This window comes from Salmo salar, chromosome 15 (genome assembly GCF_965601325.2).
Source record: "Salmo salar chromosome 15, fSalSal1, whole genome shotgun sequence".
Lineage (NCBI taxonomy): Eukaryota > Metazoa > Chordata > Actinopteri > Salmoniformes > Salmonidae > Salmo > Salmo salar.
The window spans coordinates 47,862,275-47,878,171 of record NC_138305.1 but is presented as its reverse complement, the minus strand read 5'-3'; the positions used below and the strand labels follow the sequence as shown (position 1 = coordinate 47,878,171).

Genomic DNA, 15,897 nt, shown 5'->3' with positions numbered 1-15,897 from the left:
ACCCCAAGAGACTTACAGCTGTAATTGCTGCAAAAGGTGTCTCCACAAAGTATTGCCTTTGGGGGGTGAATAGTTATGCACGCTCAAGTTCAGTTTTTTTGTCTTATTTCTTGTTTGTTTCACAATAAAAAAATATTTTGTATCTTCAAAGTGGTAGGCATGCTGTGTAAATCAAATGATACAAAACCCCCCAAAATCTATTTTAATTCCAGGTTGTAAGGCAACAAAATAGGAAAAATGCCAAGGGGTGGTGAATACTTTCGCAAGCCACTGTATAAGTTCCCACAGTTGACAGTGGGTGTCAGATCAAAAACCAAGCCATGAGGTCGAAGGACTTGTTCGTAGAGCTCTGAGAAAGTATAGAGGCAGAGATCTGGGGAAAGGTACCAAAAAATGTCTGCAGCATTGAAGGTCCCCAAGAACACAGTGGGTTCCATCATTCTTAAATAGAAGAAGTTTGGATGGTGCTTCAACAAAGTCCTGAGTAAAGAGTCTGAATACCGACGTAAATCGTGATTTTTCAGTTTGTTACTTTTAATACATTTGCAAAAATAAAAAACGTTTTTGCTTTGTCATTATGGGGTATTGCTTGTAGATTCATGACGGGGAAAAAAAATTGAATCTATTTTAGAAAAAGGCTGTAACGTAACAAAATGTGGAAAAAGTCAAGGGGTCTGATACTTTCCGAATGCACAGTAAGGTCATGGGTCAGGTTTAAGTGATAAAGTCAATCTCAATGTGATTTGATTTAAAAGGAATAGCTCCAAGACAAAAAAATATGGTGGAAGAAACTGTCATAGCTGTCTAAAGGAGCAGACCAAAGTGCAGTGTGGTTGTAGTTCCACAATTTATTTACTCTGAAATTTTGCAATACATAAATAACTGAATTTGACAAAACAACAAACCGTGACGCAGAGAGAAACAAACACTACTCAAAAAAAGAATAACCCACAAAAACCCAGGAAGAAAAACCACTACTTAAATATGATCTCCAATTAGAGACACGAGGACCAGCTGCCTCCAATTGGAGATCAACCCAAAAAACAACATACAAATAGAAAAACTAGAACTTAAAAAAATACAAAACATAGAAAAACACAAAACACCCCGTCACGCCCTGACCTACTCTACCATAGAAAATAACCTCTTACTATGGTCAGGACGTGACACTCTCGCCCATGTTTAAACCAATCGAAAGGCTTTTCAACTTTTGTAGTACATGTAAGAAGAATAAAGTTAGCTACTTAGCCGATTTTTTATTTCCCTCTTAGCTAGATATAGCTAGTGATAGTGATGTGCAAGCTAGGCCCATTTGAAACATTGCCATCTCCTGGTTGCATTTACCCACCAGATTGAATAAACAGACATTCATCCTAGTTTTGGTTTTTATTTTTGTAGTCAAAGATAATAGTTTCAGTATAGTTTTACGAACGGGTTTGTTCATTATTTTATTTCAGTTTACTAAATTGTTTTTTCATGATTCATTTTAGTTTATTAATAACCTATAGACTCCTTATAAACAAAATATCATTATCTGTCATTTGTTGTGCTATACTGGGCGAGATACTTCTGTGTGTATATATAGTGTATCTGGACACCCCTTCTAATTAGAGGATTTGGCCATTTCAGCAACACCGTTGCTGACAGGTGTATAAAACTGTAAGTGCTGTTATTGTGAAGTAGAAACCTCTAGGAGCAACAACGGCTCAGCCACGAAGTGGTAGGCCACCAATAGTATGCTGTAACCTTAATTGGGGAGGACGGGCTCGTGGTAATGGTTGGAGCGGAGTCATTGAATGGTATCAAAAGCATCAAACACATGGTTTCTATGTGTTTGATGTCATTCAATTTACTCCGTTCCTTCGAGTGCTGAAGCGCGTAGCATGTAAAAATCGTTTGTCCTCGGTTGCAACACTCACTACCAAGTTCCAAACTGCCTCTGGAAGCAAAGTCAGCACAATAACTGTTCATCAGGAGCTTCATGAAATGAGTTTCCATGGCCGAGCATCTGCACACAACCTTAAGATCACCATGAACGATGCCAAGTGTTGGCTGGAGTGATGTAAAGCTCGCCGCCATTGGACTCTGGAGCAGAGAAACACATTCTCTGGAGTGATGAATCACGCTTCACCATCTGGCAGTCCGATGGATGAGTCTGTTTTGCGGATGCCAGGAGAACTTTATCTGTCCCAATGCATAGTGCCAACTGTAGAGTTTGATGGAGGAGGAATAATGGTCTGGGGCTGTTTCATGGTTCAGGCTCCTTAGTTCCAGTGACGGGAAATATTAACTCTCCAGCATACAATGACAGACAATTCTGTGCTTCCAACTTTGTGGCAACAGTTTGGGGCAGGCCCTTTCTGGTTTCAGCATGATAATGCCCTCGTGTACAAAGCGAGGTCCATACAGAAATGGTTAGTCGAGATCGGTGTGGAAGAACTTGACTGGCCTGCACAGATCCCTGACCTCAACCCCATTGAACACCTTTGGGATGAATTGGAACGCCAACTGCGAGCCAGGCCTAAACACCCAACATCAGTGCCCGATCTCACTAATGCTCTTGTGGCTGAATGGAAGCAAGTCCCCGCAGCAATGTTCCAACATCTAGTGGAAAACCTTACCAGAAGAGTGGAGGCTGTTATAGCAGCAAAGGGTGGACCATCTCCATATTAATGCCCATGATTTTGGAATGAGATGTTCAACGAGCTGGTGTCCACATACCTTTGGTCATGTAGTGTATAATAGGTAAGAACTGCATTTTATATAGGCCCATTTATTCTGGGCACGTTATTATAGGCCTTATGATTAAATCGATATGTATATTGAATTGTCTTGAGTCGGTAAAAACATTGGGTAAAGCTTTTAGCCCACTAATTGTCCTTGGGGAAATCGTCCTCTAAAACTGTGCCCACTAAATAAATGCATCAAAACATGTTTAATCTGCCCAGCCTACTATGTGCTCAGATTATTGGTTTCGTGCTGTGTAGCGACTCATGACAGTTCAAGGGCGTGGTCAAGGGACTTACAAGGAACTGCAGCCGCGTCGCCAGTAGAATCGGGAGGCTTTCAATTCACTCCTTCAACAACTGCAAGTAAGTGAAACTATTTATACGTTTAGTAAATATTTCGAAATTAATAGCCTGTATTCTATTTGTCTTGTAACAAGTAAATGACCTTGCACGCATGTTGCGATATCAATCTGTCAATAGAGAGGAAGGAGCTTAATCATGTTTCTGCATGAGTTGATTTAGCTAGTTAGATACCTAGCTATCAATGCTCAGCAGCAGCACAGATACACCTTTGAAATAAACTTTGCCCCGTAGAGTATGACCTGGTAGGGCCAAGGCTACTTTAGTGGATTTACGACGAATGAATGAACATGATTTCTCAGTGCCCTCATTAAATTGACAGATCAAATATTGAAATAGTGTTCAAAGGTTTATGGCTATCATTATTGTAAACTGTTCAAAATTATTATCACATTATTAGGGGTATTTAATGTTCAATCCCTTGAATAATATAGGCTACATTTTATGAAGGAGATGAGCTGAAGAGAGGTACCCACCTCAAATTGAGACATCCCCTTTGTTTTTCTGTTTTGGTGTTTCAGGAATGGCCCAGTTTGAGGAAGTATCCCAGAAGTCTGCTGTCCACCCTAAACCTGTAGGGTTGGTCCTACAGTATGGTACTGCTGGGCTCCGCACCAACTCTAAGCAGTTAGACCATGTCATGTTCCGAATGGGTTTACTGGCCACACTCCGCTCCAAGAAGACTAAGGCCACCATTGGAGTCATGGTCACACAACCCTGAGGTGAGCCAAACCTAACACTTGCTTCCTTTAATACTCTTCGCTGTGTCTATATGGCTTCAGGGTCATTCCATGTCATTTCAAGCAAACCATGACATCTCAGATTGTTCTGAAATCATTTCTCTAGTTAGATACAGATAATAGCATTCCTGCAACATTACTTTGTTGAAATATAATTTGATCTATGATAAATTAAGCTAATTGATTGCACCCAAATTGGCCATTTTAAATGTATAGGATTCATGTAATATTCAATAAATGTAGTACCTAGCATCTGATTTTGACAATTTTTTAAAAATAATTAAGACATGAAGAATCCAAAGAAATGGTCAGAAGCCACACATGGACCAACCCCCAACGCCAATCCTCCCCAACAACCAGTATTCTGTATCTGTTCTGTCTGACAAGTACTGTGGAGCTGCAGCTCAGAGTATTGTTTATTCATACTATGTAATATATTCTCAGTGAATTTGGTGAGATTTCCCCCCCCCACCCTGTTCAGAGAAGTTAGTCATTGAAGCTGTTAGGTTTGTATCCCATCCGACATCCTTATTACCAGATTCTGACCACTAGATGGTGGTGTTCCTACTATTAGGTGATTTAAAACAATTATAATAATCCCCCCTCAATGTTGGAGAGTTCACACAAATTACAAAATTACATATTGGTTTCCTTACCCTGTCAGCAGTTTATGGACATGACATGTATGACAGCAACCCATGCTTGGTCCAAATCGGATGTGTCACGAACCGGCTCAAAGTTCGTAACAAAAGGGAGACAAGGAATAACAAAATATATATTTATTAACTAAGGTAACCTATATACAAATAAACATAGTGTGTCTGCATGGAGAGAGTCTCCCCAATGAATGCCGACGAGGTCTATTTATCCTGGGACACACCCGGGCCCAGGTATTTCCCATGTAGCTGACAACTCTCCCAGCTCCGCCCACCAGCATCCTAATAAGGAAACAAGACCTAAGAGAGAGAATACGGCAGACAGAGTGGGAGGGTCGTCACAGATGTTAGGTACTTTATTTATTGAATATTGTATGAATCTTATGAATTAAAATGTCCAATTTGGGTGCTTAATTGCTCAAATCAAATTATATTTCAACAAAATATTTCTAACAACAGAAACAATTTCAGAACAATCTGAGATGGTGGGTGTCAATCCTCTTACTTTTGCTTTTTGAGGTGGAACGACCCTTCCCGTCTGTCTTTGACCGATAGTCCCTGGTTCTATTCTGGTCTGCTCCGAGGGCCACAAATAAAGCTGCTGATATTATTAGAAAAAGGTTGTCTGGAATTGATTTGCTTTCATGGAAACTATTGCTTTTCTGACTTACACAATATCCCAATCTCCATCTTTATCTCTCCCCTCCTCCCTCTCTCCATCTACCTCACCCCTAATATCCACACAATACTACAACCACCCCTTCCTGTTCCTCTCTTACCCCTTCCTTCCTTCTCTCCTCCTCTCCCTTCCCATCCACTATATCCCTCCACCCTCCCTCTCCAGGAGGATAACGGGGTTAAACTGGTGGACCCCATGGGGGAGATGGTGACCCCTGCGTGGGAGGGCTATGCCACCCAGCTGGTTAACGCAGAGCGGGGGGGGCTCCTCACCGCCCTGAAGGACGTAATCGAGAGAGAGGCCATCAGCATGGCCCAGGAGGCCAGCGTGTTTGTGGGTAAAGACACAAGGTACTGGGGTATTAACATTCTCTAGTCTAGAAACTAAACTATAATCTTGAATATCAAGGGTTAGCAATATAACAGGGGGCAAGTTAATTTTTCATCACCCGGTGTCCCAGGTGGGTGGAAATGTCACTTTAGGACCAATTGAATGATCTAAAATACTTAAACTCACCCCATCCGGGGCACCAGGTGATGCAATAAGAACTCAACCAAGGTTACCTCAGACATTTAATGTGATTGGTTGTGTTACATCAGGCCCAGTAGTGAGAGCCTATCACAGGCAGTACTGGATGGAGTCCACTCCCTAGAAAGCCACAGTAAAGGTGCACTAAATCTTGGGTTTAACTACACCTTGGTATTTGATTGTTGGTTCTTCTTGTTTGGAAATCACTTATTGGTGACTCTTCCTGTCTATCAGATTATGGCTTGGTGACCACACCCCAGCTGCACTACATGGTCTGCTGTCAGAACACCCAGGGTCGCTATGGCAATGCCAAGGTCAAAGGTTATTACCAGAAACTCCCAGGCATTCATCCAGCTCACTTAGAACGTAAGACTACATAAGCTCTGTCTGTAACACTTTTTAATAACCATGAAAAAGCATGGCTAAGTGCTTTATAAATATTGAACATATTCTATAAAAAAAATGATTACAAAAATTGGTCAGCAGTTATAAGCAAGTTTATTAATTTGCAAGAACTTATAATTGCTTGTTATAATTGCCTGCTTGTTATTATAAGGATAAACCAAGATGGCGTTGCAGTTTAGACATCTTTGCCTTTGTCTTGTCATGTCCCATGTATATATCTTTTTTCCTTGGTATATCTTTTTTATATTTTTAACCTCAGTTTCAACATACTCTCCTGCAACCCGCCTCACCCAATGTAGTATGGATCTTCTATTTTCTATACTTTAGAACCGGAACCCCCAACAGAAGCTAGCCAGCTAACTAGCTAGTAGTCAGTTAGCCACTGCTAGTGGTCATCAGCTAACCTTAGCCCGGTCAACTCCTGTCAGTCTGCACAGCGCGATTCAACCCAGAGCATACCGGACTGCTTTTTCTCCACATCTCCGGATTTCTACCGCAATCTCTGAACCTTCTCACCTGGATCATCGCAGCTAGCTAGCTGCTATCCGAGTGGCTTCCCCTGGCTAACGTCTCTGTCCCGAAGCAAGCACCAGTGAGCCTGGAACTAGCCTCGTGCTAGGCCCATCTCCCAGCTAGCTGAAGAGGTCCATCAGCCACTCCTTGGGCGACAATACCTATTTTGCCAATTGGCCTGGACCCATTTTACTGCTGACACGGAGCCCCGCCGATCCATCACGACTGGTCTACCGACGTAATCCACCCGAGGGGTTTCAACAGGCTCCTCCGACGTTTCTTGTAGTTGGCCACCAGGTTTGCACACATCTCAGGAGGGATTTTGTCCCACTTCTCTTTGCAGATCTTCTCCAAGTCATGAAGGTTTCAAGGCTGACGTTTGGCAACTCGAACCTTCAGCTCCCTCCACAGATTTTCTATGGGATTAAGGTCTGGAGACTGGCTAGGCCACTCCAGGACCTTAATGTGCTTCTTCTTGAGCCACTCCTTTGTTGCCTTGGCCGTGTATTTTGGGTCATTGTCATGCTGGAATACCCATCCACGACCCATTTTCAATGCCCTGGCTGAGGGAAGGAGGTTTTCACCCAAGATTTGACGGTACATGGTCCCGTCCATCGTCCCTTTGATGTGGTGAAGTTGTCCTGTCCCCTTAGCAGAAAAACACTCCCAAAGCATAATGTTTCCACCTCCATGTTTGATGGTGGGGATGGTGTTCTTGGGGTCATAGGCAGCATTCCTCCTCCTCCAAACACGGTGAGTTGAATTGATGCCAAAGAGCTCAATTTTGGTCTTATCTGACCACAACACTTTCACCCAGATGTTCATTGGCAAACTTCAGACGGGCATGTATATGTGCTTTCTTGAGCAGGGGGACCTTGCGGGCGCTGCAGGATTTCAGTCCTTCACGGCGTAGTGTGTTACCAATTGTTTTCTTTGTGACTATGGTCCCAGCTGCCTTGAGATCCTTGACAAAATCCTCCCGTGAAGTTCTGGGCTGATTCCTCACCGTTCTCATGATCATTGCAACTCCACAAGGTGAGATCTTGCATGGAGCCCCAGGCCGAGGGAGATTGACAGTTCTTTTGTGTTTCTTCCATTTGCAAATAATCACACCAACTGTTGTCACCTTCTCACCAAGCTGCTTGGCGATGGTCTTGTAGCCCATTCCAGCCTTGTGTAGGTCTACAATCTTGTCCCTGACATCCTTGGAGAGCTCTTTGGTCTTGGCCATGGTGGAGAGTTAGGAATCTGATTGATTGATTGCTTCTGTGGACAGGTGTCTTTTATACAGGTAACAAACTGAGATTAGGAGCACTCCCTTTAAGAGTGTGCTCCTAATCTCAGCTCGTTACCTGTATAAAAGACACCTGGGAGCCAGAAATCTTTCTGATTGAGGGGGGTCATCTCAATGAATCACATGACGTATACTGCTTGTTACAGCTAAACTCCTTTAGAAGGGTCAGAGCCATCCACTCTCTGTCTGTGTGTATTGCTCTCTCACTCATTTTCCCATCCCAATCTTTCTCTTTTGTCTCGCATCTCTCTCTCGCTAGGTGTGGAGATGAGTGCAGGGGAGGGTTGCTGTTCGTTTGGTGTGCTGATCATATTGTTTATTACTACAGCGACTCAGAAGGGAGATTTCACCTGCTAGACGGAGACAAGATTGCCACCCTCATCAGCACATACCTCAAAGAACTGCTTACACAGGTATACACCCACGCACTCGCTATACTCACCTGTGACGCTTAAACATGCCCCTACATAACACACCAACTCCTCCTCATTCAGAAGTGTGCACACACTAACATGTTCCCCTGTGTGTGTTTGATTTGCGCAGGCTGGTCTTGACCTACAAATAGCCGTGGTACAGACGGCGTACGCTAATGGCAGCTCTACACGCTACCTGGAAGACACCATGATAGTGAGGACACACACACACACCTTAGTCCTTCCAACACACACATGCGATCAGTGCTGACCTCCTCCCTCCAGGTGATAGTGCGGTGTACCAAGACCGGACTGAAACACCTTCACCATGCAGCCCAGGAGTTTGACATTGGTGTTTACTTCGAGGCCAACGGCCACAGGACTGTGAGTAGGAAACCTACTCGCACATGCTTACACACTGATCTGTGACGGGTAGATTGCTTGAACGTACCCGCTCAGTGACGGCCTGTCTGTATGATTGCGGTCCTGTCTCAGATCTTGTTCAGTAAAGAAGCAGAAGAGAAGATCTAGCAGGTAGCCCGGGACGCCAACGACAAGAGGAAAAATGCTGCACTGCTACTGCAGAACACAGTCAACCTCATCAACAGGTATGACCACACACGGTCATAGCAACACAATCAACCGTTTTTAGCAATAGTGACTACACACGTTCATTGCAATTTAAGGGTCCAATCCTGTATGCATAACTGACATTTTCTCTCGCTCTCACTGTAGACAGTAGGAGATGCTATCTCTGACATGCTGCTGATTGAGGCGGTGTTCACCATCAGAGGGATGACAGTACAACAATGGGACGCAATCTACACAGACCTGCCCAAAAGACAGCTCAAAGTCAAGGTGTGTGTTTGCGTGGGTGGATGCATCGTATGTTACTTTAAATGCCTGTATAATAAAGAAATCTAGTATATATGTTTTAACACTGTTTATCCCAGTGCCTCAGTTGCAGTGTTGTTGTGTGGCCTGTAGGTGGCAGACCGGCGTGTGATTGACACTACAGATGCAGAGAGGAGAACAGTGAGTCCAGCAGGTCTGCAGGAGGCCTTAGGCAGCCTGGTGAATAAGCACAGACATGCACACTCCTTTGTCTGCCCCTCGGGTACTGAGGATGTGGGCCGGGTGTACGCTGAGGCAGACACACCGGTTGGGACTGAGATGCTGACACTCAAACCTACTTGAACAAAAAAAACAGAGCGATAGGGATTCACTCAATTCACATTTCTTTGTTCACTCACTATGCCTTTAACTTTCTTTACACTTTCTTTTTCTGTCGCTCACTGTCTGATGGTGATGTGTGTTTCAGGAGAGTGCTGATGCCCTGGCACATGAAGTTAGCCTGGCAGTGTACCGCCTCGCAGGAGGAGTGGGAGAGGAGCCCAAACCTTTATAAACAGGCATTATGCAATGTCTGTCGAACACATTTTTTTTTCATGCATCTAATGATGACAACTTCCTCAACCCATGATTCTACGTCAAATGTGTAGTCTTTATCAGGTGCCAAATCATTTTATAATGTGTACTGCATTTAATACTGTGTTATCACTTTTCTGTGAGTCTGAACAATTTGATTTGTCATTGTGAATGAAAGGGAATCACTGTATTGGACAATGAAGGGAAAATATGCTAAATAGGGTTAGACTTGTTATCCTCTTTTTTTTACCCAACCTTAATCCTCTGTCAATGTAGTGGTAATTATGTACATGTTTACATTAGCAGTTATTGTAGATCAATTTTGTATTACTGTTTATAGTGGAGTAATTGCACTGCTTTGAACGGACCTCAACTAGAAAGACTGTGCTGCTATGTAATTGTTGAACACCAGGAGTAAAAATAGGAAACTGACATCAAATTTGTTCTATTTTTTAATTTTTTATTTTGGACCTAAATATGTTTGGAAATTACCACATCAAGAGAAAAATACTATAATTGCTTTGCTGTTTTTTTTTATTTGTTGCTTGTAGAGCGATATGGTTCTCAGACACACACAGGGAGTTAAAGGCTAACAGAAAAGCAATGTGAGGCTAAGAGGGAGTTTAGTGCAGGCAGAGACACACAGAAGAGGACCATAGGGGTCCTGATCCTGAAGACCATTATCCTAGGTGGTTGGTGTGGGTTACATTTTTGGGGGCAAGGGTGGAAGGGCTGGGGCTTAGGTCTCAAGGGGTCTAACATTCATTCGGTGGTGTAGGAGTTGGGAGCCTGGACTTCCATCTCTAGTCCTCGTCTGTGACATCAGCAGCTCTAGAGATGGTAATGGTGCGTTCCTGTGTGTCGCTCTCATACATGTCATCTGTCTTAACTGTTCTGAGAGAAAATGGGAAAGGGCAGGGGGAAAAGGGGTTTGAAAACAACACTGGGTGAGAAATATATTTTATACAAATATATAAAAATGTCCTCAATCACATATTCAGATGACAAAACAGACTACCGGTATGCCATATTTTATCCACAGATTATAGGTAAGATTATCTCCCAGTATGGTTTAAATTATGACCAAGGCTTGCTCTACCTGATGAGAAGAGTCTTCCGCTCAGTCATCTCCACTGACTGTTCCTCGAAGCTCTCCGTCTGGCTCTCTGGTGATATCACCGCCCCGCCAGGGGCCTCTTTGGTGCCTCCGTATCCATTACCAGGGGCTCTGCCCAGCCCGGCCCCGTATCCGCTGACAGAGGCGGCGCTAACCGAGGCAGAGGTGGAGCTAGCGCTGATGGCCACACCTACTCTTCCTCCACCCAGGGACATGCCCTGTACCATGGTGCTGAGACGGGTGTCCTCGCCCTCGATCAGCGCCCTGCCAAATACACAACCACAGAGAAGACACACAAAATCACAGATTTACACTTAGCAACCATAAAGTAGGCTGCATATCAAAAGAGTTGTGTTGCTGCCTTTCCTTGCCTCCTCTTTTTCATCTCTACAGATTTGACAAACCCAGGATAGCTGAAAGCAATATGGAGGACACCTACTTGGTGCAATCTGCATTTACCTGTCCAGTTATTTCCTCTTCAAGGGGAAATGAGGAGCAGAAAAGGCCTATTTAGACTATAGGAGAGTTATGATTGTCACCTGTAGGTGGTGATCTCAATCTCCAGGGCCATCTTGACGTTGAGCAGCTCCTGGTACTCTCTCAGCAGCAGAGCTATCTTCTCCTTCATCACCATCAGCTCCAGCTTCAGCCCCTCAATACGCTCCTGTGGGAAACACACACAAGCTTTTAGCTCATAGGGAGCCAATTGTGACCGGCTGTTAGAGTCCATTTTAAAGAACTCTCACTCATTTCCCACTTTGTAGAGCAAATATCCATTCTGATCTCCCATGCTTCTTTCTACAGTAAAGGTGTGTAGTGAGAGTAGTACTACTCACACGCAGTGTCTCCTCTTCTTTCTTGTGTCTCGCCACAGCGTCACGAATCTGGACCTCCAGAGACTCATTTCTCGTTTTCATAGACTCCAACTCACGCTCCAGGTTTAAGCTCTACACACAGAGACAAACACACAGTCTTGTTTAACTAACCTTGTGGGGACACACAATTATAACCATTCAAAATCCTAACCCCTAACCCTTACCCTTATCCTAAACTCCCTAAAAGTATAATTTGATCTTGTAGGGACTAACAACATGTCCCCAGTTGGTCAAATTTGTGTTTGTTTACTATTCTCGTGGGGACTTCTGGTCCCCACAAGTATAGTTAAACACGTCCACCCATGTGTTTTCAATCTGTTGCCTACTGGTGTCAATAACAGTATTATCGATGATAAGAAAAGAGGGTCTCACATCTTTCTTGTAACTTGCGATTTCCTCTCTCACACTTCGAACGCTTTGAACGTGTTTGGTTGTCACATTGTTCAGGTCCTGGAACTTTGACTTGTACCAAGCGTCCATCTCCTGAGGAAGAATAGAAACAAAATGGATTCAGTTTTCTGTGTAATTATGTAATCAAATATGAAGTTGTGTGTAATAAATCTGTAATAATATCTGCAATTGGTACCTGTAGGTTTCTGGCAGCGATGCTGTCGTACTGGGACTGGATTTGTTTGAGGGCGGAGGAGAGGTCAGGAAGGGCAAAGGTCATGTCCACCTTCGCCACCGCCACGTAGATCTGCTGCATCAGTTCCTCAATTTCCTGACAGGGGAAAACAAAATGGAGCCTACTCATTCCTTCTGTGAATTTCGCTTTCATTCTTATCTGTGGAAACCCTAACTTCCGAACTCAGCCTGCCATGCCGTTTTCACAGTTAGTCGATAAAGTTTTCATCACAAAACTGGCAATCACTAGGCCCATGATACAAACTCTCCCACTTTAACTCATATACTGTCATAAGTAAATTAGCAGGTCATTACAGCAGTTTTGTGAATCCAGCTGCATGCCTGTGATGGCCACAAATCATACTAAACAGATGCTGCTACAGACACATACAGTATGTAAGATACAGTATGTTACAGTCCGCCTTTGTGAACAGATACAGATAGAAAAGGACTACCTCAATCTGAAAATAGATATAGGCAGAGGTATGTTGCCCCTCTGTGAATCAAGACAGTGAAAGACACTTACACCTGTGAGTACAGCTACCTTCCTCGTTGGGAAAACAGACGTAGACAGAGATATACACCCAGACGTGTTACCTCTTTGTGAACTCTGGTCAGGAAGGCCAGCTCCACCTCCAGGTTCTCCAGCTGTTTCTCCAGGCCGATACGGGCCGAGGTGGCTCTATCCACATCCTGCCAGACAGGTTAGAGGATGAATTTATTATTGAGTTTATACACAGGAATAACTGAGAGAGTAAATTGTTTCATGACAGCCTGGTAAATGAGGTAGGTGATTCTGTGTGTACACAATTTCAGTTCATGTTGATATTGTTTAATGGTTATGTCTGCATCTGTGTTTGACTCACGGGGCGGAAGGCTTCGATCTCCAACTCTGCATTCTTCCTGGCCTCCAGAGCCTCCTCATATTTGACCTTGAGCACCTCCACCTGTCCTGCCATGGCCCCCTTGGCCGCTACAGCCAGGTCCTTAGGGTGGAGGAAACACAGTCAAACCCAATACCTGTCTGTCTCATCCCAGTCCACCATTGTAAATGTAAATATCATGCATAGGCTATAGGTGGTCATAAAGCTCACCCTCTGCACTCTCATCTGCTCCGCGATCCGGTGGAGCTCTCTCAGCTGTCCCTCGTAGAGCTGTCTCAGCCCAGACGGCTTCATATAGCGGTTCTTCAGAGCATCAATCTCAGCCTCCAGCAGCTTGTTCTGCCCCTCCAGAGTACGCACCTGGGACAGAACATGGGTTTGTGAGTGAGAAAGAGCGCAGAAAAGATAGGTTTGCATGAAAGTGTGACTGAGTGTGGCATAGAGTTTGAGTGAGAGAGAGGAGATTATGAGTGACAGAATGTGTGAGATGAGGTGTGGTCTTGCCTTCTCGATGTAGATAGCCAGGCGGTCGTTGAGGGCCACCATCTCCTGCCTCTCGCCGGTGCGGGTGCTCATGAATTCTTGGTTCTCCGCTGCAGCTGCATCCAGGTCCAGGCTGGGCCCCAGGCCCATGTTCATTCCGAAACACAGGGCCCCCATACTCACACTGCTGTGGTCAGGACAGGAGGGGACAAGGCCAGCCATCAACATCCACTATATTTGACTTCATTACATTTTTCATCTGGATTGTTCAGGTAATGATATAATCAGAATAGGTCTGATACTCAAAGTGAAATATATTTTATCAATAGAAATGAGTGTCCCATTAGGAATAAATTCAGTGATTACTAGGCTAAGCCTATTATAAATGAGGCAGTATTCCAGTGAAAGAACAAATGGATAGTTAATGCTGATATTGCATTAAAACCTAAACTGTAGCCTATTATGGTCCTATCCATAGAGAATAAAACTTCAAGAGAGTTGTATTACCTGGTCATACGGGATTTGCGGTTGCTGGAGGTGTTCCTCCTCCCCATGGTTCCACCGCTGCGACTGTAGCTGGCAGAGCGGTGACGTACATCCCTTCGGATCGGTGAAGGGCTCGAAACCTGCACCTGGTAGGAAGCAGAGGAGGCAAGGGCGTCCTCGAAGTGGCGGCGGTAAGAAGACATCCTTTCTGGGCTGCGACTCATGATGACGGCCTGTAACTTTACCTTCACTCAATACTGGAAACTGTTCACACTTCGTTGGAATGGGATAGTGGTGCTTTTATACCTGGGCACTCTCCTTCAGCCCTTCCCAGTTTCCACCACCAGGACAAGACGCACCAGCGGCGAGGAATTTAGAACCTCCCCATTCCGAAGGCTGACCGTCCCTGCAAAAATCTATCATGGTTCCGTGAAGAGACTACAGTGGTAAAAATAGAGGGTTGAATGAGTCTTAATACAATGACTGTTATTACACTGGAATGTTTACTGTAGCCTACAGAGCAGAATAATCTACTCCTCGATCCAGGCTGTATCACAACGGGCGGTGATTGGGAGTCCCATAGGGTCGGCGCACAATTGGCCCAGCGTCGTCCGGGTTTGGCCGGTGTAGGCCGTCATTGTAAGTAAGAATTTGTTCTTAACTGACTTGCCTAGTTAAATAAAGGTTAAATAAAAATGTTGCTTCTGTCTTTTTTTAGTGTGGCCTATCCACAGCTTGGTTATTTACCCATGTAATTATCCCATCTAAAGTTCATATGGGTTAATGAGGATGAATAACAATTATAGTCAATTATTGTATTAAAAACATAGACGTGACAAATATTTAACCTAATTTGCATTACCCATTACCAACCTATCATGGATAAGGTCGTAACAAGATGGGGTGTGGACGGCTTCCTGATACTGTCATCTCTCCAAGAGTGGAATCATATGATCACTGTGGGGCTGCATAGCTCCATTCTTTCCGCATGTTCGGGCTTGCATGCATGTGGCAGGTGCACAGAGTCATAGTCTATTGGAGGTGTGAACAGAAACAGAGTAATTGTGCTTGAACCCTGGGCTTCCCAGGCAGTAGCCCATTGTCCTTGCCTTACCGTGTGTGTCTTAGGGCAGACATGGAATTATAATTCCTTAGTAATAGTTTATATACAGTGCATTTGGAAAGTATTCAGACCCCTTGACTTTTCCACATTTTGTTACGTTACAGTCTTATTCTAGAATGGATGAAAAAAAAAAAATTCCTCATCAATCTACACACAATACCCCATAATGACAAAGTGAAAACAGGTTTTTAGATATATAGATTTTTTAAACTAATTGCACCACCAACTAACCCTACACTTATTTACCACTATTTAAAAATATTAATATCTCTAAACATATTATAACTCTACTAAAAATCTCTAGTAAAATCTTGTACACCCAGGTACTGCTCTGCAGCTGCCACCTACAATCATTAAAAACCGACTACCCCATTCCACTACTTTGACCCTATCTGTTCCTGCACCATGCCAACAGCCTGGGAGAACAGGACACCACCCTGTCAACACACCCTGTAACTCTTCAGTCAAATCTTGTACACCCAAATACTTCTCTGCAGCTGCCACCACATCTATTTTCTGTGATTTACATTCCATTTCTGCGTTACAGTTGATAACCATTG

The 15,897-nt window shown here is 43.9% G+C and overlaps 1 protein-coding gene and 1 pseudogene across 3 annotated transcripts; one reads left to right on the top strand and one right to left on the bottom strand.

Moving 5' to 3' along the window:
• Positions 1–2,895: 2,895 nt before the first annotated feature.
• On the top strand, positions 2,896–9,449 carry LOC145860821 (phosphoacetylglucosamine mutase-like; annotated as a pseudogene). Its single transcript, XR_014380537.1, has 10 exons — positions 2,896–3,092; positions 3,611–3,811; positions 5,330–5,514; positions 5,927–6,058; positions 8,057–8,317; positions 8,448–8,531; positions 8,603–8,701; positions 8,813–8,925; positions 9,053–9,175; positions 9,305–9,449. The product of XR_014380537.1 is annotated as a phosphoacetylglucosamine mutase-like (transcript).
• Positions 9,450–10,184: 735 nt separating this feature from the next.
• LOC106571488 (alpha-internexin) lies at positions 10,185–14,506 on the bottom strand. Of its 2 annotated transcripts, none has more exons than XM_014144650.2 (11): positions 14,236–14,506; positions 13,750–13,915; positions 13,456–13,605; positions 13,228–13,347; positions 12,959–13,054; positions 12,324–12,458; positions 12,110–12,220; positions 11,699–11,809; positions 11,402–11,526; positions 10,845–11,126; positions 10,185–10,639 (listed from the first exon to the last, which is right to left on the bottom strand). In XM_014144650.2, the coding sequence occupies exons 1-11, from the start codon at positions 14,436–14,438 to the stop codon at positions 10,549–10,551; spliced, it is 1,590 nt and encodes a 529-aa protein (XP_014000125.1). In that variant the 5' UTR covers positions 14,439–14,506; the 3' UTR covers positions 10,185–10,548. The 2 variants fall into 2 exon arrangements, with proteins under 2 accessions (XP_014000125.1, XP_014000126.1); XM_014144651.2 differs by having other exon boundaries at positions 10,185–10,634.
• Between the last annotated feature and the right edge of the window lie 1,391 nt (positions 14,507–15,897).

Bases quoted from the DNA above. Each gene is read 5' to 3' on its own strand.
- LOC106571488 (XM_014144650.2), bottom strand. From the start codon at position 14,438: ATGAGTCGCAGCCCAGAAAGGATGTCTTCTTACCGCCGCCACTTCGAG. The intron at 11,127-11,401 runs GTGACAATCATA...TGTATTTGGCAG, and splicing joins ATTGAGATCACCACCTACAG to GGCGCTGATCGAGGGCGAGG. The intron at 10,640-10,844 runs GTAGAGCAAGCC...ATTTTCTCTCAG, and splicing joins CGGAAGACTCTTCTCATCAG to AACAGTTAAGACAGATGACA.